Source organism: Ochotona princeps, chromosome 17 (assembly GCF_030435755.1).
Source record: "Ochotona princeps isolate mOchPri1 chromosome 17, mOchPri1.hap1, whole genome shotgun sequence".
Lineage (NCBI taxonomy): Eukaryota > Metazoa > Chordata > Mammalia > Lagomorpha > Ochotonidae > Ochotona > Ochotona princeps.
Genome location: NC_080848.1, coordinates 50,967,455 through 50,986,321, shown reverse-complemented (window position 1 = coordinate 50,986,321; position 18,867 = coordinate 50,967,455). Strand labels below are relative to the sequence as shown.

The 18,867-nt window shown below is 52.1% G+C and overlaps 1 protein-coding gene across 1 annotated transcript in view; it reads left to right on the top strand.

Moving 5' to 3' along the window:
• The first annotated feature begins 6,486 nt into the window (after positions 1-6,486).
• Positions 6,487-18,867, top strand: part of SHISA6 (shisa family member 6) — a 275,610-nt gene continuing 263,229 nt past the window's right edge. The window contains exon 1 of the mRNA XM_058675928.1: positions 6,487-7,142. Within this exon, the coding sequence (XP_058531911.1) occupies positions 6,487-7,142 (656 nt within the window). The remainder of the gene's footprint in view (positions 7,143-18,867) is intronic.

Below are 18,867 nucleotides of genomic sequence, written 5' to 3'. Positions count from 1 at the left end.
TTATGGCTAAAAACTAGAATGGTTTTTAGCTCTTCAGACTCCTCATGCCCCTCCCTCAATTGCCTGTATTTGGACCGAGTTAAACAAGTCTTTCTACTAAGGTTGCTGTCTATGTCCCTGATTCTATCTTCTCCTCATCACACTGCCGACAGATCATGTCCCCACCACATTTCTATAGGCAGAGTACGACTGCCTATCCTTAGTCAATTCACCATTCTGATTGTATTGTAATTGCCTTGATCCCCAAATCTTTCTGCAATATTTTTCCTATGAAAATTAAAGTTGTTTTCCAACAATTAAAAACTGTGGCGTAGATTACTAGGCAGAGACCACACGTTTGAAACAGTTGTCAACATCTGATCATTTTCCACTTGACTTTGTCACACCCTGGTGTGTGCTTGCAGGCCAAGAACAAACTCATCCGTATTGACACTTTTTCCCAGCTGCTTCCAGAGAGCTGGAAGTCCTCATCCTAAGTTCTGTGTTTAGAGACCCCTGGATGACATCAATCATGAATGACCACTTGTCCTGTCTCCCACATGTTGACCTGTCCTGCTCTTTTCATCTCCAGTCCCTGGCCACTTTTGGTATAAAGCTGAGCAAAGTACATGCAGAGTCACTGAGAGAGGAAGGCAAAACCATCTCTTCCAGCTTAAACACTTCCCATCTCAGTCATCGGTGAGGTTGATTGTATCAGGACTCTTGCTTGCAGATGGAAAACCCAGTTGTGCAAAGCTTAATTAAAGTAGGGATGGATTGGCTCAGGGAGCATAAAAGAGTACGTATAGGCAGATTTCAGATAAAGTTAACTTTGAGGTTCTGATGGTAGAGGACTGTGTTTTCCCGGATCTTTTGGCTCAACCTAGTACCACACTGACTTCTGTGTTGGGTTTCCTGTGATAGCTACAATAGTTCTGGACTCTGACTTCATAGAACAGGATATCTGCTACAACACCATTCTTAGCTCTTCCCAGGAGAAAATGAGACAGCATCCTTTCCACTTCCAACCGTACAAATCTTGTGGCTCAGCTGGCTGGGTTGGAATCTACCTCTGGCCTACTCTTTCTGAACCTGCAGCCTTAGGAGTTATTATCCATTGCTTAGCTTCAACCTGGGTTATATATTGCAAATCTTATGCAAACCTGTGGAAAGAGAGTGCTGGGAGGTAAATCTTTTAATAAAGATTAGGGGTTGTAGCAGGAAGGAGTGGGAAAGAATGTGTGGAAACCAAACATGCACAAAAGTGTGCCATGCCTCAAGAAAGATTGCATATTGAATGATAAATTCCTAAAAATGCTTTAAAATTAGAATAATGGTCTCAAATTTAAAAAAATGAAGTCCATTTGAAGTGTCTCACATGGATGCAAAAAGTTATCACAATGTGAAAAACACACTAATCAACTGTAAGCTCAGTAAGAACCAATAAATTGGCTTGTCTGTCAGCTACATTAGCAATAGCGAGTATACTCTAATTTTCTAGCTATAAAGTCCTCTGAATGTTAGAATTGTGGCCTTACGAGAGTTCCTGACTTGCTACACAGAAGCCACGGAGGGAAACTGGGGTTCGTGGACTCCCAGCACCCACTCATCGAGTCAGTATATGTTTACTGTGTGCTCATGCTGCAGGCTCAGAGCTCCAGAAACAGAGGCTGAGAAACAGCAATACCCATGCAAATAGAGGAGAAAGCAGGGTTGGGGAGATCAAACACAGAGCCAACCAGGCATTCATGGAAGCAAGCTCATACCTGGCGACCAAGATGGGGAAGAGATGGCAGAGACAACCTCTTTATTTGACAGAAACGGTAATTACCCGAGAGTGAGATTATTAGTCCTCTGACAGAGACAACATGTGAGTGTGCCTTTGTCTGCGTGTAGGAGCAAATCTGAATTCAGACAAGCTTCAAGAAAGAGGAAACTGATTTATTTCACATTTCTGGGAGACCAGACATGGGAGGGCCCCATGAGAACTTCAATAATATTTCTTTCTTCTCATCTGCCACTCTCATTGTACCAGCCAAGATGGGCTAGGAAATGCTGCAGTAGCAGATCACAATCCCAGTGGCTGTGAAAGTGAAAACATAATTTATTTCCTCACACTGCACATTCATGTTGGGGCACTATTTTCATTAGCTTTCTAGGATGTCTCATTGTGCTCAGCAAACCACTCTCATGTAGAACATCACTGATCAACACACAGGAGTAGAATGAGGACTCTCGAGTGTTCTGCACCAGCAGACGGCTGCTCTGCTTCAGAAATTGCACAGGATATTTCTGCTCACACCTGTAGACTAGTTACTTCCTCTTCTGCCTCACCAGAGAGCCAAGAACTCTAACTCTACAATATGCCCAAAAGGCACAGAGAGTGGGCAGAGCTAATGACTATTAAGTTAAATATCTACGTTCAGTCATAGCTGGCACCCCCACCTCTCCTGCCATGGTTAAATCATCCAGACAAGCAACACAAGGGAAATAATCACTACCCTGACTTAGTATTGAACAGGATTCCCAGTCCACTCTTAAACTACCATTGTCAATGGAAGTAGGACTATTATGATTGGCTCAATCCAACTAGGTCCAGCCTCTTAAAAAGATAGGAATGGGGTCATTTTTTCCTTGAATTTAAGGCTGTGTAAAGTTGATGCAATTGTTGTATGATTCTTCTCTGGTGCTTCTATATTTTTGAAGAAAGATTTATGTATTTGAAAAGTAGTTACAGCAAGAGAGAGGAAGACACACACACAGAGTGATATATATATACACACATAGAGAGAGAGAGACAGAGAGACAGAGAGACAGAGACAGAGAAAGACACAGAGAGATTTCATCTGCTGGTTCATTTCCCAAATGGCTGCAAAGACAGCGGTTGGGCCAAGCCAAAGCAAGGAGCAGGAATTCCATGTGTGTGTCACATACGGATGGCGAAGTCTAAAGTACCTGGATCATCTTTTGCTTTCCCAAGCACATTAGCAAGACGCTGGATTGGAAGCAGAGCAGCTGAAACTTGAACAGTGCTCTGTATATATAGAATGTTGGCAACTGAGGCAGAGGCTTAAACTGCTAAGCCAGGCCCCTCTCTGGTACAGCTCATTGAGCCATATTTAACAAGGAAGGATGAACCAACACTGAAGTTGGAAGAAAGCTGCACGGTGGTATGCAAGCAGCTTGGTTTGAACCAATCAGAAACACAGTGCAAGGCAGAATGCGCTGCAATCAATAAGCCTTAAGCTGCCACCCAACCGTTCGAAACTCTTGTTTTCCGTGAGTCTGTTGATGCCATCATTGATGACCACAGGGGTTTAGAATACATCTGTGGTCGTGGTGGTCTGAAGAAGCAAACCAATTTTCCTTACTAGTGCTACTGATCAAATCTAACTAAGTCCCCATATGAGGAAGACACATCTCTTCTGCCTATCATTAGGGAGCACCCCAAAACAGAAAGTAAATTCTGGAAAAAGGAAGGGAAGATGAAACCCCAGAGAAAAGGCCGGGGATAATTCACAAAGTACATACAGTATGGAGGTCACAAGATTTTGCAGCTGATGTTGTCACTTACACTTTTGTGAGTCTTACATGTATCTTATGAGCTCATAAGTTTGAGATTCTCAAGCCAGGCAGTCCCACTTAGATCTCTCTGAGGTATTTTAATCTCACCACAGCTGGCTCCGACCACCTGGATCAGAACACCCTCAAAGGTCATCAGCTACCAAGCACTGACTTTATTATTTAAAAAAAAATAAAGAGAATGTGTTTATTTACACGAATCCTCTTACAGTGTGTGTTTAGCCTTGATCTTAAGGTAATAATAATAGCTAGAAAGCACCCGCAAGTCCGGTGCTATATCATGTTCACTCCAGCAGATCGATAACCCAATTCTTCTGAACTTGGCTGCCACGTGCCCTTTATCGTTTCTTTACCTGGATTATCAGGGCAAGGTAAGTGAACTTCTGCATCCTGTCTGGTGTTACCATTTGACGTAGAGATCCAAGGAACCTGCTCATTTGACAGTGTCTTCTGATGAAAACTCACCAAGAGTTACTTATCGATACATGGAATGTGTCAAATTAGTTCAGGCTCTCTGGGAAGAGCTATATTGCCTTTTCTGTTGGCCTTACTGGGGAAAAGCTCCCCCAAGAGTTCAGGAGAATCTGCTTGTAGCTTCATCTCCCCGAATTCTGCCAAGGAGGGTCCCTCTGCCGGCATCGTCCTTCCTTCCTTGTTTGCTTTATTAACTCTTAGTCACTCTTCAAATGGTGCGTATTGCCTCCAGAAGGCTGCTATGGGCACCTTGGCCCTCTATAGGCTAGGCTGGGCATCTATCATCTGCTCTCAGAGCCTTCTCTGTCCATTTTTATCCTGGGACACGAAGGATGCTCTCCGGAAACCATTTTGCTATTTCTTTCCAAACACCGTCTAAGCACTCACCACTTGCAGGGTGCCTGGCGGGAACAAGCACTCAACAAATGGCACATGAAGCTGAAGGAAGAGGAGGAAAAAGGAAGGACCGGGAGAGAGGGCGGACCATGGAGGAGTGGAGGTTCCCCAGAGAGTTGGTCCTCTCCTCATCCTAGAAGCTGCCTCCTTTATCTGGAAATCTGCCTTATGCGCTCTGCAGGTTCCTCCCTGGGTATGCACTGAGGAGGGCTGCATGGAAGGTCTCCTTAAATTCCCTACTGCCTTCCCTCTGATAGTCCTAAACTGCCGGGAGTCAAAGCACTCCGAGCTCCCAGGGAGAAATTTGGCCATGGCTTTCAGGTCTTCTCGCCAAGGACACCTGCTGGCAGAGATCATGCTTAGGACTTGCCCCCCATCTTGGGGTGACCTTACAGTTTGAAAATGAGTCTCTCCAGCTCTCAGTGTGCCCACCTCTTCCAACCCCAACAGTCACAGAGCAGGAATTTCCTCAAAGGGGTGCAGTCTTTCTTAAAAGTCAGCTTCAACACTCTGAACTCCAGGCTGGGCACAGGGACTGGAAGTACTGTCTAGCCCCGGAGCTCTCAAGTCTACGACCTGATTAGGTGGGGAGGCGAACGTTCACGGGGAAGAGACTGGGTTCAGCTCCTTGGCTGGCTGCGGAGAAGTCACTTCAACTCTCCGGCCTCAGTTGAGGAACCTGTAGCAATGGGTCTGACCTCTTTCCTCGGCTGCGAGCGTCACCACTAGGGAGAGGCAGAGGCTTGTGGAAAAGCACAACTTCAAGTCTGGAAGTGCTCAGGCTGACAAGGGTGGGAACGGTCCAGAGGACCAGAAACGGCTTCTGGCGACAGCAGGGGGAAGTCGGGTCCAGCGGCGGGCGGGAAGCGGGACTGGAGGGCAGGCCGGCGACGGGACGGAATGCCTCCCGAGGGGACACTCCCGCCCCGCTCCGTGCCTTCTCTGCACTGGCTCGCCTTGGATTAACTGGTGTCCAGGGCTTTGGTGACGCGCAGATTCAAGTGTTGTGCGGTGGGGAGGTGGAAGACGGTGTGTGTGTGTGTGTGTGCAGAAAGAGGAGTAACCCCCACATCTCACCCCGCCCCAGCTCTCCCGGCGCCCAGGCTTGGAAACGTGGGCGGCGGCAAGAGGCCGTTCCCCTCCCCGCACGGCGCTCCCTGTGTGCGGTGTGTGAGTGCGTGTGTCTCCCTCGCTCCTCTCGCACGCACTCCTCGGCACTAGTGCAGGCGCAGAGCCCGCGGCTCTCGGCTCGCTCTCTCGCTCGCTTGTTCCGGCCGCCGCCGCCGCCTCTGCAGTCGCAGCCGGGCATGGTGAGTGAGTGAGGTTCGGCCGCCCCACGCTGACCCCTGCTCCTCGCCAGACCCCAACCTCAGCCGACGCCGTCCCAGGCATCAGCTAGCCTTAGCGGCGGGAGCGCCCGGCCGGCCCCGGCGGCAGGTGCGCCCTCGGTCCCCGGCGCGCTGGGCCGCCGGACTCCGTCTTGGGAGCCGGCTCTGCGCCCTTCCCCGCCCGGAGCTCGGCTCTTCGAGGGCTGCGCGCCCGTTCCTTGCCAGTCGGCTGTTCCCCTCCTGCTTCCCGGAGCGCCCTTCGCTCCACCCCGTGACCAGCTCCCTGTCTTGTCCCGCAGGACCCGCCCGGACGGGACCACGTCGCCACTGCCGCCGCCGCCACCGCCACCGCCGCCGCCGCCGCCACCCGGAGCCGCGCTTCGGGTCCAGCCTGAGTCGAGCCGTGCGCGGGGCTGCAGCCGCTGCCGGCGGGGGATGGGGCTGCCCGGGAGGCGCGCCGATCCCGCAGGGGAAGCGCGGAGCCGGGGCGCAGCCTAAGAGTGCTGAGCAGCCCGCGCCGGTCCGGTCTGTGCGCACCGCGCACCGCGCGCCGCCGCCACCGCTACCGCTGTCCGCGCCTCGATGGCGCCTTTGCTCCGGTGCCGTTGAGCATCCCCCTCCTTGCGCCGCCTGCCCAGCCCGTTGCGGCCGCTCTCGGAGCCTGGCCCGCCGGGGGAGCGGCCTTCCACCGAAGCTTCCCCGTGCGCCCTCCCGCCCGGCCCCCGCCATGGCGCTGCGGCGCCTCCTGCTGCTGCTACTGCTCCTGCTCTCGCTGGAGTCCCTGGACCTGCTGCCCGGCGGCGCCCACGCCGCCCGCGGCCGCGCAGCCAACCGGACCCTGAGCGCCGGTGCCTCTGCCGTCGGGGGCCGGCGGCCCGGGGGCGCCCTGGCCCGGGGCGGCCGCGAGCTGAATGGCACCGCCCGGGCGTCCGGTGGTGTCCCGGAGGCGGGGAGCCGGCGGGGGCAGCCCGCGGCGGCAGTGGCAGCGGCGGCAGCGGCCAGCGCGACCGTCACCTACGAGACATGCTGGGGCTACTACGATGTGAGCGGCCAGTACGACAAGGAGTTCGAGTGTAACAACAGCGAGAGCGGCTACCTGTACTGCTGCGGCACCTGCTACTACCGCTTCTGCTGCAAGAAGCGCCACGAGAAGCTGGACCAGCGCCAGTGCACCAACTACCAGAGCCCCGTGTGGGTGCAGACGCCCAGCACCAAGGTGGTTTCCCCGGAGCCCGAGAACAAGTACGACCCGGAGAAGGACAAGACCAACTTCACCGTCTACATCACCTGCGGGGTCATCGCCTTCGTCGTCGTGGCGGGGGTCTTCGCCAAGATCTCCTACGACAAGGCCCACCGCCCTCCGCGGGAGATGAACATCCACAGGTGAGAGCCATGGCGCGGTAGCCCTTCCCCTTTCTCCCCCCACAACTCCGGTGGCCTTGGCCCTCTCCGCGGGTCTGTCCTCCACCACTGACTCCCCGTACCCCGCCCCCAGACCCTCTTAGAGGCCCTTGCGCCTTCGCTTCCTTGATTCCCAGTCCGTGGGAGCCTTCCTGTTCTCTCCTCCCGAAATCTCCATTCCTGCCCAGCTGTAGCGTACGCTTTGGTGGTGGTGATAGGGGCTCCAGAAGGCTCAGAAAGAGTTAGTGGAGTCCATAGTACACATGTAAGATAGATATATATATATATATTTAAGACCAATTCTGTAATTCTGGTCTCGGAACCCGGGTTCTGTTTGCCGAGCATGTGGGTACTTTGGTGACATTTAGTAATTTTTTTTTTCCTTTTCTGGAGGCAAACCTGAGTGTCATGTTTCATATAGAAAACTGCCCAGTATTGGAACCATATTGAAAAGAGCACCCAGTGGCTTAGCATAAACTGGAGCGTCCCCTGCGGTGGGGATGGGGGTGACACAGCCGCGGAAGCACAGATGGTGTCTTTTGGAGTGGGGTGCCTATCTTTCCTGCCGAGACTGGAGGACTTGTTCTGTTCAGCCCCGTAGGCAGAACTCTCTCAGATAGTGGTTTCGCGGTTGGGGCATCCCTTGCTGCTGCTCACACTTGGGGACGCAGGGAGGGTTGCCTCCTATTGGAACTGAACTCCCAACGCTCAAAGCGTGGCAGCCCACGGCTTCACTCTGACTTCCTTTTACCCCATCGCTCTGTACCTTGACAGGTGCAGTCCAAACCCAGAGAACTAGATTCACCCAGCCATTCATTAGAAGTCTCAAAAAGACACACTCCAAGTGAGCTGCCCTCATGACAATGCTGTGGGGCTTCATGCGGCTCAACAGGGTCCTCTGGGGGACCAAGCCTGGTCCCAGGAATTGTCTGCATGTCAGGTGCAGGGGATGGGCACTGGCCTGAAAGCCACAACTACCCCCTTCCTGCACACACACACACACACACACACACACACCGTTGCTTCTGAGTTCATCTAGCAGTGCAGTGGATCATGCTGATCCATCCTTTTTAGCTCAGCCATATACACCTGCTTGTTATCCTTAGATCCTGAACACCTCCTTCCCTTGCTGCTGTGGACATTAATCACCCTCACCCCTGGCTTGCTGAAAGGAGAGAGAGGCACACAGAAAATTCTAGGCATGCCGACAGAGCTGGTTTTTCCCCCCTTGCCTGTTTGGTGCTGTGGGTGGTGAGAAAGGGTGATGCCCCCCCCCCCAGAAGGTTTAACTGAGTCAAGTCCACGAAGTGTGGGTTCTTTGAACCAAGATCTAGAATGGGGTGGCGAGGGTGTGTGTGCGTGTGACTCCAGGAAGAGACCACGTGAGAACATTCTCCCCTTATCCCAGGGGCCACCACCTTCTCTCCCACCCCACCTTAACCCTCAGGTAGTGCATTTTGATTCAGGGCTGCTCTCTGTCCCTGGGCTGGCATTGGGAGGAAATAATCTGGGGTCAGTCCCAGCTTGCAGGTGCAGAACACAGGTGGGACGAGGTCAAGGCCAAACCCTTTCCTCTTTTGATCTTGTTTGGCAAACAATGCTGTGTCTTGGCTCAGCCTGGACAGCAGAGAGAGAGGACTGCTCGTGAACCTGGTCCCTTTCCCGATGTGCTGGTCCTTGTCTTCCGTCCACTTACAGCCTCGGACTTGGCGGAGCCTTATCTCCTGGACCCTTCTCCTGTGGTCTCTGTTCTCTGCCTCCGACCTCTTCCTGGGTGATTTCTACAAACCTTTCTCTCTTTTGGGTTTCTGTCTTCCGTGAGCCGATGTTCTCTGGGCTGTCCTGCCACCACCCCCTTCCTCCAGGGTTTGTGCATCAGTGCTTAGAATGATAGGGAGGGAGGCATCCTCTGAAGGCTGGGGACAGGCCTCTTTGGAAGCTACTGGCACCTGCACATGAGCCCACTGAGGTCTCTGAATCTCTTGGTGTGCCCCCCACCACACAGGCACCCCATCCTAAGCCAGGGTAATTACACAGATGTTACAGGAGGGATTTCTCTCTGACATTTGGGAAAGAGAGGGACTATGGTGAGGGGACTGTACTTCATGCCTGATTGCTAAGTAAATGAAGGCTTGTTTCTCCCTCAAGTTCAGCTCCTGCTTTTATTCCGTTCACAGCACCTCTTGGAGCAGCTGCAGTCTTGCCTGATCAGAGCTTAGGAAACAGAATTAGCTGGTGGTGTTGGTAGGGCACAACGCCTGGGGCAGACTGTGTGTGTTGGGGGTAGGCGAGAGCGGTTAGCAGGGTGTGGGGAGACAGGGGGACAGATCCGGACTCTCAGATGCTCAGAGTGACCTTGGGTAGGTCAGGGGCACTTGCTTTCCAGTTCTGGGTAATGCGGGTACAGAGATGCCGTGCTGGTCTCTTCCTTCTCTGGGCAGGTAGGGGTGAGTGAGCATGCTGCACCACGTTCTGCTTCCCTGGGGCAGAGAGGGCTCTCCTGACTCTGCTTACAGCTCAGAGCTCATGGCAGTGACTTTCCATTCATTCCTGGGAATGGTTCTATGCAGGCTGGCTTGTGTGAGGCATCGGGGTAGGCAAGAGGCAAGAATGACAGAGACACGGAGAACCATTCACAGCCATGGTGGGTTTTCCCTAGGCAAAGCAGTGAGGAGAGGGAATGGGGTCGGGCCAAGCTGCGCACATTGGCTGTGAAAACAGTTCAGCACAGGCCAAGCCTGCTTGAAGAGACGAGAGGAGCTTACTCTAGCGTGGGAGCCTCTTGCCCTGAAGACCAGGGCTGGGCAGGCAGGGCTGAGGCTGTGGCAGCCTCCACAGCCTCTTCGGAGAGGGATGGGGACACGTCTATCCTCCCCACTCCCACGTGTTCCCCCAGCTGGGCTGGACAGCCCCCCTGCCTGCGTGTTCCTTGGAGGCAGGCCTCCCTTGCGTCTTCCTCACACCCTGCCAGGAAGAACAGATTTCAGTTTTGCCAGAAGTGATTAGACTTGGCTGTCGAGTTCCCGAGCAAGGAGTCTCTGTTGATGAGCAGTACCAAGTCAGACTCATCACCTGGCCCAACCTGGCCTCCCAGTCCCCAGGTGTGGAGGAGATAGAGGTGGGCAGAGGCTCCAAAGACAGAGCTGTGTCCTGCATGTGCACAGCTCCCAGGAGCCACAGCCTCCCATTCCAACTCAATCCCCATTCCGCAGCAGGATCTGTATCCTAGCTCCTTATTTGTTGAGACAGCCCAGGCTAAAACTGGAGCTGATGGCCCACAGACATGCACTGACTTTAAGATCTCTGAGTTGGTCTCTCTGCTGTACATCCCTGGAGGTGCTCAGTGATGGGGAGGAAGGGGTCTCATGATGTCCTCAAAGGCCCAGGCTGTGCTTAGGCAGTGACTTGGGAAGCTGACTCCTTCTGACATTGAACTCTGTACTGGGCTGTCTCGCATCCAAAGCTGGTCCTCCTCCTCACCCTGGGCTGTTGCATTAGTGTCATCATCCAGATGAGGACAATGTTGAGGAAGGGACTGCATGGCTGATTAAGAGATGGGTCAGAAAGCTGATGGGAGGATGTGGATGCATTCGGTGATGTCGCAGGTGCCTTGGGCCTCTCTGAACATGGAAGGCATGGAGAAGGGTGGGCAGGGGAGGGCTACTGGAAGCTATGGGGAGATTATTAGAGTGGACATTCTCAGGAAAAAGAGAAGACAACTGGGAAGTAGCTCTTCCACGGGTTCCCTGTTGATTTTACAGCAAGTTCAGGTTGAGAAGGGAGTGGCTTGCCTTCCCTCCCTCCAAAAATGAACTGTAAGCTCAGGGAGCTAGCCCCACTTTGCTAGCTAACTGGGTAAGGAACTCATTCTAGGTTCCTGGGCAATGCATTGCTCAATCCTCTTGGGCGCTTCCAAGTACTGTGCACCTGACAGCAAAGATTGAGCTCAACTTCTAAAATAGTTTATGATGATGATTTTTTTTTACATCAGATGGAGTAGTTGGAAGGAAAGTCAGAGAGGCACCTGGCCTTAATATGTTTTATGAAGGTGGGTTTTCCTGTTGCATTAAAACAAGCAAACAGAACACAGGTAGGGGACAGACCTGGGTTTGCTGCAGGTTAAGCTGTCACATGGGATGCTTTTGTATTGGAGAGTCTGTTTGAGTCCTGGCTGCTCTACTTCCAATTCAACTCCCTGCTAACACTCCTAAGAAGGCAACAGACGATGGGCCAACTGCTTAGGTCCCCTTCATCCATGTGGGAGACTCAGATGGAGTTGCTAGCTCCCTCCTGGCACTGGATGTTGCGGGCACTAAGGGATAGGAGATCTCTCTCTCTCCCCCCTACTCTCTCTCTCTGCCTTTCTCTATGTTTATCTCTTATACTGTCTCTATTACTCTGCGTTTCAAACAAATAAATGTTTTTAAAACTGCATGTAAAGAAAGCAGGGCAATTGTGGAAGGATTTGGGAGGGCCTAGTAGAGAGAAGGTGGAGAAGGATGCTGGGAGGACAGAGAGAAGAACAAAAAGGACCGAAGTAATCGGATGAGAAGGCAGTTGGGACAGTTATCAGCGACATAAAGAGGCCTCAGTCAGACCCTCGTGCTCGTGGACTTGAGGTCTTGATCTGGAGTTGTGTGCTCTCCTCGTGTCTGCAAATGAGCCCTCTCACCTTCCACAGGCAAGATATGTTCCCAACTCAAGCAGCCTAAGCTTGGAAGGCACCTGCTACCGTTGACAACCTGCTCATAGCAGGGGTCATTCTGGCTTTAGCAGGGCTGCCGGTTTTTTTTTTCAGAAGTGTTTTGACTCAGACCATTCTCCCTGGTCACATTGTTTACCCTCTTCCCGTTCCTTTCCTACCCTAACCCAAGCTAACCTTCTCCCCCTCCTCACCTACTTCCTTCCCCAACAGTCTGAGCACACTCACGCTGAGGGAATCTGCTGCTAAGATACCACAGTTCTAGGCTGCCAAGACACTGGAGTGAAATAAAAACATCTGATGTATTGTTCTTAACCGATTTTAATGAGAGATCGGATCGACTATGCGGTCGCTGCAAATCAATTGTGCAGGAGGCCGTGGGCAAGACAGCTGAAAAAGTGAGCTGACTGAAAGAGGTTAATTCACCAACCCTAGACAGTCAAGCCCGCAGAACTGGGATAAAAGGAAACCACACCACAGCACTGCTGTCTGATTTCTCCAGGGCCTGACAGTGTCAACTGTATTGAATTCTCAACTTTCTGTAGACTGCCCATTGCACAGTGGAACTGCGCCTGCTCTTGGCCATGGGTGGGCAGCCCTCCCGTCTTCCCTGCCATCCTCCCTCCTTTGTTCAGAGTTTTGCATGGTGTATCTGTGAAGCTATGGTGAGACTAACGCATGTTGTGGACCCTTCTGGCCACTGAGTAAGTGTCTTGTGGGACTGTGCCATGCTAGTTTGAACATCTGGGTGACTAAGGTGTCTTGGGCTTTGATGGAAGGCAGGAAGGCCTAGGCAGAATCGCTTTTTTTATGTGAATACTCTCCATTCTGCTCCTTCCTATTAATCTCTTGCAGTAAAGCCCACTGAATAGGCAAAATAATGCATTTTTGTGACTTTGTTATCTGTTGGAGAGCTCTAGATTGGATGCTGACTCCCTAGTGCTGTAAACAAGGCAGCTGGAGTGGTAAGAGGCTAAGGCTACAATGCCAGGGTTCCCCAGCTAATGGGTACATGAACTTCTGCTGTAACCTTAGGGTCCCATGTCATGTTATGCCCACACTCAGTCTCACCTTGTCTAGTGAAGTCAGCTTGCTTTACTTTATGTACATTTCTTACTCATCATCAAATAATTTTTGGATACTTGGAGATGGGGAAGGGGTGGTGACAGCGTCCATTCTCTGGTTTACTCTCCAGCGGTCTGCAATGTTCATGGCTGGGGCAGGTCAAACCAGGAGCCTAGAACTCCATTCGTGGTCTCTCACATGAACAACAGGGGTCCAAGCACTTGGGCCATCTTCCACTACTTTCCCTTGTGCATGAGCAAGGAACTGAATCTAAAGTGAAACAGCCAGGACTCCAGCCGGTCCTCGGATGGGATGCCAGCATTGCACACAAGGCTTAATCCACCGTGATACAACCTTAGCCTTGCTGCCACTTCCTAGGTCCTTCTTGGTTTAGTGTGGCCATCCATGAAGGTGATTCTCATTGCCCTTTGCTGTTCTCATCATGTTTTCTCTACATCCCTTTCTGACGAGCAGTTCCCTGATCTCAGCATGAGCCTTTTGGGAGAGATAAGTGGTGCACACCCCTGAACAGGGAAAACGCATCACAAGTCACAGGGGCTGTGCGGCTCAAGGCAAGAGTGTCGTGGGTGGTAGGACAGGTATTTGGCTTACAAGTTAAGGTGCCAGTACAGGGGCTCACATCCTGCGCCAGAGTACCTGGGTTGAATACTCATGTGTGGCTCCTGACTCCAGCCTCCACTGATACAGACCCTGAGAGGCATGTGATGGCTCGAGGAGTTGGGTTCCTGCCACCCATGGAGTAGACCTCGGTTGAGCTCCCAGCTCTCAGCTCTGGCCTCTGCTGGGGTTCTTGTAAGCATCTGAGGGGTGAACTAATGGATTGTCTCTCCCTCTGATGCTCTGATCAATGAATACTTAAGACAAACTTTAATAAAAGCTTGGGCTGAAACAGGTGATCTGTAACCCAGGAACACCCCCAGAAAGGAGGACTGTTCTTCTAGGGGCCTTACAATCAGCTCTTCCTTCAGGCAGCAGCCTGGAGGAGGCATCTTGGAGACTCACCTCGGCAGATGCGCAAACCACGGCCCAGCAGTCCCCTGGCACTGCACATCCCAGGGGAAGGACAGTTACTGGGCCTTCTAGAAAATCAGTTTGTTTTATACCGATATGTCAGGCAGGCAGCAGGGCTACTAGGAGAAGGGAAAAGAAAGAGTTGAATATGCAGCAAACATTTCAAATTACTATGCAGAAAGGGTGAAAAACAAAAAAAGAATACCCCACATTCCTGCCTGACATAGTAGAGAGACCGCTCAATTTAGCTACCTAGTTGGACAGTGAGGGTAGAAGGACCAAGGTGTTTGTTTTGTTTTGCACGCAAGGAGGAGATGCGTGATCTGAGCTCATATTTGCTCTTTCATCTCAAGGCCATGGAATTCTGCAATTCTGTGTTCAGATTGGGGGGAGGCACAGATCAAGCAGCATTATTTGTAAGCCCAGACATCCCCCAATGTGCCACTGCTCCTTGCCCCCTGCCTTGACTCCATGCCACTCCTGGCGCAGGGTGAGGGTGGGGAGGCGGAGGGCAAGCACAGACAGCCAGGGGCCACAGCGTGCTCCTTTCGTAGGTGGGAAGCTGCCGTCTGTGCTGCTCATGCAGGTGGGATGACTCTCCCTTGTCTCAGGGGTTGAGTGGCCAAGGGGTGGCCACTTGCATTGCTGCGATGGCTCCCTGGCTCGCTAGAGGCCTCTCTTGGATGTCCTTGGAGGAGTCAGTTGTGCGGTAAGCCTGACGGGGTGGTCAGGTGTGACGAAGGTGGGAACTGTGACTTACACCCTCTCCTGGGGTGGGCTGGAGGAGGGGGTGGTCACACTGAAGCAGGACTGTTTCAAGTCCTCACTTGTGTGCTGGGCTACGCAAGGCTTATGTTGCATCTTCGCATCCTCCCACTGTACCTCAGAGCACAAGGGCTGCTTTTATGGCCGAGGAGACTGGCTCAGAGAGGCTTAGTAACTCACCCAACATCACACAGCCGACATGTTGCTCATCTTCACCTGCCAGGTTTTTACTTTCCTGGTTTTCCTGGGGTCATTGACTCTCAGATCACTTTTGAAAGTTAAGATTCATCATGACTAAGCCTCTGTCTGTGGCGCCGTCATCCCATAAGGTACTGGTTCATGTCCCAGCTGCTCTACTTTCTATCCAGCTCCCTGCTTGTGGCCTGGAAAAGCAGTAGAAGATGACCCAAGTGCTTGGGACCCTGCACTTGTGTGGGAGACCTGGAGGAAGCTCCTGGATCCCAGCTTCAGATCTGCTCAGCTCTGATTGTTGTGGCCACTTGGGGAGTGAGCCAGTGGATGGAAGATCTATTTCTTTGTCTCTCTTTCTCTTTGTAACTCTGCCATTGAAATAAAAATAAAATATTTTTTAAAGTAAGTGCAGGTTCACTTGGCCCTGAGACTGGCACTCAGAGTAGATGGCAAATCTATTGGAGGACTGGGAACCAGGCTAGCAGCCCCAGGTTGTATGCAGGCCAGGCAGGTGCCTGGGGTGGTAAATGGGTTTCTCTCTCTCTCTCTTTTTTAAAGATCTATTCACTTGCATTGAAAAGTCAGACATACAGAGTGGAAGAGAGACAGAGAGGAAAATTGGTCGCAACAGCTGGAGCTGAGCCGATCTGAAGCCCGGAGCCAGTAGCCAGGAGCCAGGAGCCAGGAGCTTCCTCTGAGTCTCCCACATGGGTGCAGGGTCCCAAGGCTTTGGGCCATTCTCGACTGCTTTCCCAGGCCACAAGCAGGGAGCTGGATGAGAAGCAGAGCCACCAGTATTCGAACCAATGCCCATATAGGATTCCGGCACGTGCAAGGCGAGCACCTTGGCCATTAGGTTACCGCGCCAGGCCGGAATGGATTTGTCTCTTAAGAGCAGACTAGTTGGGTGAGGGGAGTGAAGGCAATACCAAGGAAATGGACAAAAATGAAGCAAGGTGTCCTGTTGCAGTAGAGGAATTTAATCGACACATCCCTTTTGAAGTGTTGATTGAACTTTGGGCTGTTCTGCCTGAGTCCCATCTGCCTAGATGTGGCCCAGCTGAAGGGGCTGGAGAGAAACAGTGACTGGGAAAGGGAGGATGGAGAACCACAGGTTAGTCCGTGTTTGAGCGTGGGACAGACACTAGTCCCTCAAGCCTCATCCAGAGCGCTGAGTGCTGTGCACAGCAGACAGAATTCCACCAGCTCATGGCTGCTTTGCTGTTCTCATTTTCCAGTTTTCCCGGTTTCCATTCCTCATTGTTTACTCTTCCCTGTGTTTCCCTGAATACAGTGCTTTCAAGTGCTGGGTCCTGAAGGGCATGGGCCAAGCATAGCACTTGTGGTCACCCAGTTACCCTCACATGCTTTGCTGCTGTGGGTCACCAGTCTCCAGGGCCGAGCACTGTTGGTGCAGCGGTCAGCAGTGGAACCTGTGAATCCCACATGGGCAGGTGTGTGTTGGGGGCGGGGAGGGAGGTGCACCAGTGAGTGAAGAGTGTGCGGCAGATAGGCCACCCGCCTGGCTGCCACCCTACTTCTTAGCCCTGTGGCTGTCTCCCTGGCTTCTGCCTTCTCCTCATGTGGGGTGACAGCAGGAGAATGCCTCCTTCGCCAAGGCCACCCGTGCCCTCATCTTAAACCCCAAGGGAGCTGGGTGGCCAGTGCCTTGGCTGCTTTCCCTGCTGTTGGGAGGCGAGTTGTTGCTTTCCTTGGCAAGCACGTGCGTAGTTGCCGACGTTCTTGGCATTTGGTCTTGTGTAGTGTTCCCATTAGCTCCGGCATTAAAGTCTCATTACTTAGGACATCTGTCCTCTGGACTTTCTCACTGTTCCCTTCGCCAAATGTCCTCTTCCTCAGAGAAGTGTGTTTTCTACCCAAACAGCCGTCTCTTTCCTCTTCCTTCACTCTCACTGTTCCTGGCGGTGGGGAGAAATTCCAATTCAGACAAGGCCCTGTGGATGAGGGTGAGAGTTGGGTCATTCATTGTAAGTGGCCTCTGAGAGATCTTTCTAGAACCCATCTGGGGCCTGGGGAATACAGACCTTAGCTAGGGGTGAAGCATATTGGATGCAAAACCTCATTTAGGGTTGGAGAACATTCGACTTGTGGGGTCATTAGGTCTGGCCCTGCCAAGGCAATTGCAGGCAGGATTCCAACTTTCATATAAGCTAATATTGAAGTTGTTGATCACATGTGACCCGTGAGTGATATTACAAATAGCCACATGGCCTTTGACAGATAAAAGGTTCCCCACTTCTGAAAGGCAGCTGACACCAGGGGTTTTCCTCCTGGGATCCTAGAATGAGACTCCGATACAGAAGGTAGGGGTGTGCTGGTCCCTGTCCCTGTAGCAGTGGCAGCTTGGCCCAAGGGTGAGGCTGTTGTCCACTCACATGCCTGAAATGACAGGGTCTGGAGCCCCAGCCTCCGCGGCTGCTCCAGGCCTTAGGCTAGGGGAGAGTTGGGGTTCCCTCTTCCACTTGGGACTTGTGTTGGCCTTGTCTGACTTTCTACTGCATCTTGATCAACTTGCATCTTGATCAATTTGCATCTTGATCAATTTGCATCTGGTTTCCAAGGAATGAGTTTTCATAGGCATGGAGACCCCATTCAAACAGTGGGCAGTGTTTCTCCATCTAGCCAAAGCACAGCCAGCTTCCCACCCACCTCCACCCCTCATGCATGTGCAAGGAAGATGGCAGCGGCTATCTTTCTTTCAAGTCACATCATTAAATGTTTCTTTTTGTGATTTTTGGGGCTTTGTCCATCACGGCTGTGTCTGTTTTGCTCCTGCCTTTGATGATGTACACTTCTAGCAAGAGCTCTTCCTTCTCGCCTCTCCCTCCACCTCTCGTTCGCGAGCTTGCTCAGCTGTAACTTCATTAAACGGCCTCGACTCAGACACCCGCTAATGCAAAATGAATCCAGGGTGGACCTGGGCAAAGCTGTTTTTCTTCTCCCTGCCGGATGAAAAGCTGCGACGAACAGATGAACAGCTCAGACAACACCGGGAAGATGATGCAGCATGCGTTTGCCACGAAGGACAGGCTGTTGCCGAGCAGGTTGGACGGACAGTCGCATGCTGATGGTGCGTCATTCTTGTCTCTGTCACAAAGCAGCACTCCTAAGATCAATGGTGATTTACTTTTTAGTCTAATCTGAAGTCCTCCAGTGCACCGGGAAGCTGTAAATATGTGTTTCCTTTAAGATGTTTTCTGATTTTCATTCTGTTTCATTGATTGGGATTAAGCTGCCCCCTTTCTGATGGCATTGATGATGCTTGCCACAGGTTGGTTTCAATTTCCTTTTATTTCTTTATTTGAGAATGACAGACAAAGAGAGATTGCATATCTACTGGGTCACTCCCCAGACTCTCACAAAGATGCCCCCCTGGCTCAGATTGGAGCTGGGGGCTGGAAACTGTTAAAGTGTCCCACTTGGATGGCAGAAACTCACTTGAGCCAAGACCAGTGCCCGCCTGGGGTCTGCATTAGCAGGAAGCTAGGGCCCAGAGCTAAAGCTATGGGTTGAACCCAGACATCCAAGAGGAGAGGCATATGACTCCTCCTAAACGCCCATTCACCCCAAATTCCCTTCCTGAGCTTTGTTCCCTGCTCTTGTTTTATTTCCTTGACAAATCCATCTCTGTCTTCTCACCCTGAGAATTACATGATGAGTCAGCAGGCCACATCCTCAGGGGCCCCTTTCTCTGTGTGTTGCCCCGAGTTGACCAGCTGTGGGCTGACAGGTCAGCAGGCTGGAAGCAGACTTGGGCCCCTTGCCCCACTTCTGGGGGTTGGGCAAGAGAATGATGGGGTGCATTCTGTCTTTGTGAGGTTTGTTCTCAGTGACCCGAGGAACCTGCCGATGCCTTCCTGTTGCCTAATCCAGCTTTGGATCAGATTGAAGAGGCAGCATCACACCTTCTGTGGCCCATGACAGGAGGGC